Below are 6,000 nucleotides of genomic sequence, written 5' to 3'. Positions count from 1 at the left end.
AAAGTAAAATTGTCAAAGTGCTTGTATTAGATTTATTCTTCATATTTTATTAAACTTCTTTGGATATAGCGAAACTTAGTGTGACAACATTTAAGTTCTTATCATCATTTCTATCTGAGGAATCTCTAAAAAAATTGTCAAAACTATATTGCAGAAGTATATAATTTTGATAAAGACTATATTAACAGCTCATAAATTTATGAAAACATGTTGATTCGATTAAACACGTGTGCACTAAGATAGTTTTTTAACAGATCTGAGTAGATGGGTGGCCATTTGCAACAAATGACATATGAGGTGGAATATAAAGCTTCAAGTGACTTATAGGGATGTTTTTGCAATTTTCCCAAGAATAAGGGCGAACTAAGATAACCGACCAACTTCTGGTGCAAATAAGAAATGTATCTCTAGAGTAGTAAGTACAGTACATCGTTCATCTCAGCCGTCTATCCGACGGCACCAGGGCACATCCAGTGAAAGTCAAGCTTCCCTTGCCGTTGATTCAAAAAAAAAAAAAAAGAGAAGAGCATCTGGTTGCCTTTGGCCGGCGCCGGGCAAGTCACCCGCGGCGGTTGTGCTGCCGGCCGTCGACTCAACCCAACCCGCGACCGCGATTTCCCACGCGCAGCCGCGCCATGGCCGGCTGGATCTCCTCCAAGCTCAAGGCCGCCGAGACCCTCCTCCACCAAGCAAGCCCCCCCCCCCCGGTCCCCCACCTCACCTTCGCTCGCTCCCCCTCAACCCCACTAACCCCTCTTCTTCTTCTTCGCTCGTGTCGCGCAGATCGACCAGCAGGCGGCGGAGTCCCTCGGCAAGTCCCCGTCGGCCTCCGACCTCACCGCGCTGCACGCCTCCTCCTCCTCCTCCGCCGCCGACGCCCTCCTCGACGCCCCGACGCGGAGGCAGCCGCCGGTCGCCCCGCCTCCCTCCCTCGGCCTCCGCCTCGCCGCGAGGCGCCCCAACCTGCCTCCGCCTCCGGCTCCTGCTCCCGCTTCCCCTGCCCCCCGCCGCTCCGCCTCCGCGACTGCGGTTCTCGCTGCCCAGGATCGCGCGGCGGGTGCTGCTGTGGGGGGCGTGGCCGAGGCTAAGGTGGGGGGAGATCGGGAGGAGGACAAAGGCGGCGGGTCGGAGAGCGGGAGCGGGAGCGATGAGGACGACTCGGATGGGTCGGGCAGCGACGACTCGGAGGACTCGGAGGAGGAGAGGCGGAGGGAGGAGGAGAGGAGGCGGCGGCGGGCGGAGCGGCTCGCGGCAATGGCGGCGCGAGCGATCGCGGAGAGGGAGGAGGCGGTGGCGAAGCTCGAGGGGGAGAAGGCCAGCCTTGAGAAGCTGCTCGCCGAGCGCGAGAAGGAGCAGGCACAGGAGGTGAGTTCGATTCATGGCGATATCATCACGCTTGCTTGTGCAAATTTCAGAGATCTCGTAAACATGATGATATACTCTGGTACTCAATGATCGGAGGTAACAGAGAATGTTCTAATGCATTAGCACAACATTTTCCTCTGAGAGTAATTCGCAGAACGTTTGGGTCAGTAGTGATTCTAGCGGACTTTGCTTTGTAGTCATGCGGGATCAAGTTTGCTTAGGTTGGGTTGGATGGCACAGCGACTTTGTGTGCAGGAAGCCACACCAATCGATCTGACATTTTATCATGAAATATATTGCTTGCTACAGCAACTTTGTGTTGATCTCAGCAATGGCACTGAGCACCCTAGGCATATCCCTTGTTTTTCACCGAAGGCAGCAATGAAATTAGTGCAGTAACTTTAGCATCCCATGCAATCAAGTAGTTGTACCGAGATCATGATTTGCAACTTAAAATTGTAGTTATGCTTGACTTTCTTTTGTTACTTCTATTCCATTCATGTTTTGGTTTTTAGCAGTGTCAATGTGTAAACCATTATTTGTGTTGCTTTCGTTTTACTGCCCAGAGTCATCATCTACTTGGATGATCATTGCACAGCTCATGCTGTTCATCGGTTATTGGTTCATGTTCTGTTCCCTCTTGTGATTCTTGTCATTTGGTGAGACAGAGCTGACTGCTCAATTTTCATGTATCTTGCAAGATTGATTAGCATTGTTTTCAACACTTATTGTGTTTAATTTCAGGCTTCAGAGTTGCAGAATAGCATGATTGAAACTATGGAGGCTGTGGAGATGGAGAAACAGCGACACCACAGCACTAGAATGGAAGCCCTTGCACGGTTGGCTAAGCTTGAGGTACCACGACTCTGCTGCATTACCTTCCCTCTTGTCCTAGATTACTATGAGTAACGCGATACTTAGTATTTTACTTTGTGGTAGACAAATAGCATTTGACCTCAACTGTCAACACTTGAGCAGTGATCTCACCTAATATCTTTGCAGGTTACAAATGCAGAGCTTGCAAAGTCACTTGCGAGGGAACAGTGGAACCTGGATCTTCAAGTATGCAATATGTTCCCTTTCCTGTATGTTTCTCTAGGTCATTTGTTGAACTAGTAGGTATCTTGTTATTATTTATTTTCCAGTTTCTTGCAGTGCCACTTGTTTAGAAGTGTTCTTTCTTAGTCAAGGGGAAGTACGTTAACTGCTGCTACAGTGATACATACAAGCTGCCTTCATATATATACAGTTGTGTGGAGCACCATATTTTGCTATGCTTGGCTGCTTTTCATAATAAATTCAAAGCAGTACAATATTTTGGGGCCAGGACAATAAAGTAATATCTGGGGATTAGTTACAGTTAGCTAATGACTTATACATGCCTTACTGCCAAATGCTTTAAGATTTTTGGATTCTTATTTTAGTCCTTTATGAATACACATGTATATAGTCTTGGTATTGAGTAACAGATTGGGTAGCAGGTATAAGTGCCCAGTCCACTAGTCCAGACCAGCATTGACTTATTATGTGCTTCCCTTATATATTTGGATATTAATGTCCTCCACTCCGTAGTGCCTAGATTGGTGGTTTCTGTAATACTTGAGACATGATTGATATACTCTGGAATTAGCAGTCGAAATGATCATACTTTACACCTATGAAAACCACAAATGCAATTTGATATTTTTGTTTTGCCTACTATCACTAGAGGTAGGCTACTGCCTAGCCTTGGTAACATTGAGTTGTTTCAGTTGATACTTGACAGTTGCTGCACAAGTTATGAGATGCTATACCAATCATAAAAATGGAATTTAAAAAATCATGGTATTCTTGATATTTAACTAGGTTGATCAGGTGGCACAACTTCGAGAGGAAGTTGATATGAAGACTCTTACTCAAGATAGTAAGTCCATTGTGGTTTTGTTTCTCATTCTTATGGTAGTTTTGTGTCATGTCGACTCATTTTTTTAGCTCTGTCGAACACTTGGACTAATGTGTGACATTGCATTCTTTTTTAGAGAATCATACCATCAATCCATCATCTAAAGCTTCTTTTTTCAAATATGTGACCTTTTTTTTATCATTATATGAGCAGAATATAAGAGAAAGATAGCAAAGATGCAGAAGACTAGCCCCCTTTTGGTTAATGAAGTAAGCAAATGTGTTGCATTTTGTTTTGTTTGCACTTATTACTGTACAGATTTTTTTCATATAATGTTTGTTAGTTCTTAAGCCCTTCTAATCATATGGTTGACCTAAGAGCAAAGTCTCCTTGTCCCTTCTATTTGTAACTTCATTGAACTTTTGTCTAGATAGAATCGTTGAGAAGGTTCAAGCTGGAAGAAGAAATGATTGATGCAGAGTATGCTCTAACATGTGATAGAATCGTCAACTTGAAAGACAAGGTAGATTATTCTGACTATAACTTTAATCATTAGCATTATGTTGTGTTTTTTTATGTTACCAGGACTTATCTTTCTTTGTGCTTTTGGTGATAATTGTGCTGTGCCTTAGCATGGTACTTTTCTGGATTCCTTTCATGGAGTCCCAACTAACTCACTTTTATAAGTCCCATGTGATATTGTTTGGACATTTTGGTCAACGATCTTTATGTTATTTCATTACTGCACATATGATGCATTAGATCATTTGAAAAGGGTTGGGGAATAAATAATAAACTGGATGTAAGGGCATTCTTGTCTACCTTTTCTAGATGCACTATTTGTGCATGGGTTGAGTGCACCACCTGACCACTTTTTATTTGTTTATAGGCAAGGAAGATTAAAGAAAACATTGAGCTGACAAAAAGAAGAATGGTGCATCCTACAGAAGTGGAAATTGAACTCAAGAAGAGACTTGATCAACTCACTGATCGTTTAATTCAGAAACAGATGCAGGTTAGTTGCTTGGATGTTCCCACTTGTTATGTCACATCCCGCGTTAAATTTCTGATTAGCAATAGATAATATTTATGTTCTTACAGCATGTCCCATTGAAAGTGAACCAAAGAATCCTCAAACATGAAAGCGGCTACCATCTGACAGCAAAATGTTGTTATCTGCTTGTAGAAACCAGTGTTTCTGTCTCTTCTCTACAATGTGCTGCATTCTTGTGAAACGATGATGAGACCTAAACGGTTTTCTTTCAGGTTGAGTCCCTCTCTTCAGAGAAAGCAGCCTTGTTACTGAGAATAGAGGTCTGTATCTGCAAACCGCTGTCTTTGCTTCAATACAAGAAATGTATTGGTATATTCCTATCAATTTTCCCGGTTAAATGTATTGTTCATTATCATCTGCAGGCAGTTTCAAGATCGCTTGACAATAACGGATCATCATCGTTGGCTTATTCGAGCTCCTCGTCAAAGATAGATATCGAAGCTGGTACATGGCAAGAATCACACCCGCCAAGGTTGCGTGACAGGATACGGAATGGACAGCGGCAACTGGGATCGGCAATCCGACAGCTCGATTCCATCTTCTCCGCTGGCCATATCTTCTTGAGGCGGAATCCTAAGGCGCTAGTTTGGGCCATGGTGTACCTGGTGTGCCTCCACATATGGGTCCTGTACATACTAACGTCACATCCGACAATATCAGAAGCTCGCCCTGGTGCTACATTTTCGTTGGAGTCATTAAACAAGACTGGTATTTAACCCTTTCTCGTTCTTCGCCTTTTCCTCTTCCCCCCCCCCCCCCCCTTGATGTGCATTACAATGATACGTGAGTCTATTCTCTGTGTAAACGAGGGAGTTTTGCTTCCTATAGAAATGGGATAACTGGTTGTACAGTCTGGTAATATGATTTTGGACAGTTAACTGAGCCAACCTGTTTTAACATCAATTCAGTTTGAAGGGGTCTGAATGCTCGGCAGAAAACCACAACAGTCACTCCATTTTTCCTTCGTTTGTTAACTCATTACTGTGTAACCTGCTATTCTTACTTCTTGTACCTCTATATATGTAATACAAAAAAGGTAGTTTCATATTTGCAAATGGCATGAACTGAGAAAACGTCTGAATATACGACTTAAGACCTGTTCAGATTGTAGCCAAAATAAACCTTACAAAATTTTGGCAAGATGGTAATATTGTCAAATTTTTAGCAGGATTTCTTATATATTTACCAAATTTGATAATAAACTAAACATAGATATTTTTTTTTGCAACTTTACTAAAAAAATTTTATGGTTGAAAATGGCATCAAAGTAAGCAGACCGAGAAAGGAATACTACTGCGTCAGTAGAAATTGAGCTGATGGAACAGCAATGGTCGGGTTACTACAATCTGATTTTCTTTACTAGACGCCACACATTCTCTGCCACGAATTTCAAAAGAGGTAGGAAGAGAAAAAAAAAAGTGGGGACACACCACAGCCACGGATGCAAACGAAATGGAATTTGAAAAGAAGCAGGTGAATCACGAAGAGAGATGTGGCGGCACACCACAGCCACGGATGCAAAACAGAATAGAATTTGAAAAGAAACAGATGACTAGATTACGAAGAGAAATGTGGCGGCATACCACAGCCACGGACGCAAAACGAGATGGTAGCCAGGAGAAGCAAAAGCGGCGAGCCGGCCGGGGAGAGCTTGGGTTGAGTTGAACCAATCTGCCGCCCTATCTTCAACCTTGGCGTC

At 43.4% G+C, this 6,000-nt stretch overlaps 1 protein-coding gene across 2 annotated transcripts; it reads left to right on the top strand.

Annotated features, from left to right (window-relative positions):
- Window positions 1-552: 552 nt before the first annotated feature.
- Window positions 553-5,348, top strand: LOC4337236 (golgin candidate 2). Of its 2 annotated transcripts, none has more exons than XM_015778116.3 (10): window positions 553-689; window positions 784-1,365; window positions 2,110-2,220; window positions 2,368-2,427; window positions 3,211-3,268; window positions 3,461-3,516; window positions 3,678-3,770; window positions 4,137-4,262; window positions 4,514-4,561; window positions 4,664-5,348. In XM_015778116.3, exons 1-10 carry the CDS (start codon window positions 636-638, stop codon window positions 5,015-5,017), a joined length of 1,542 nt encoding a protein of 513 aa, XP_015633602.1. In that variant the 5' UTR covers window positions 553-635; the 3' UTR covers window positions 5,018-5,348. The 2 variants fall into 2 exon arrangements, with proteins under 2 accessions (XP_015633602.1, XP_015633603.1); XM_015778117.3 differs by having other exon boundaries at window positions 4,434-4,561.
- The last annotated feature ends 652 nt before the right edge of the window (window positions 5,349-6,000 follow it).

The sequence above is a fragment of the Oryza sativa genome, chromosome 4, assembly GCF_034140825.1.
Source record: "Oryza sativa Japonica Group chromosome 4, ASM3414082v1".
In the NCBI taxonomy this organism is placed as follows: Eukaryota; Viridiplantae; Streptophyta; class Magnoliopsida; order Poales; family Poaceae; genus Oryza; species Oryza sativa.
Note: the sequence above shows the minus strand (reverse complement) of the source record. Positions and strands in the feature narration are given on the sequence as shown.

Coding starts and splice junctions, on each gene's coding strand:
- LOC4337236 (XM_015778116.3), top strand. CDS start 636: ATGGCCGGCTGGATCTCCTCCAAGCTCAAGGCCGCCGAGACCCTCCTC. Junction 1,366..2,109: donor AGAAGGAGCAGGCACAGGAG/GTGAGTTCGATT, acceptor GTTTAATTTCAG/GCTTCAGAGTTGCAGAATAG. Junction 4,562..4,663: donor CCTTGTTACTGAGAATAGAG/GTCTGTATCTGC, acceptor TATCATCTGCAG/GCAGTTTCAAGATCGCTTGA.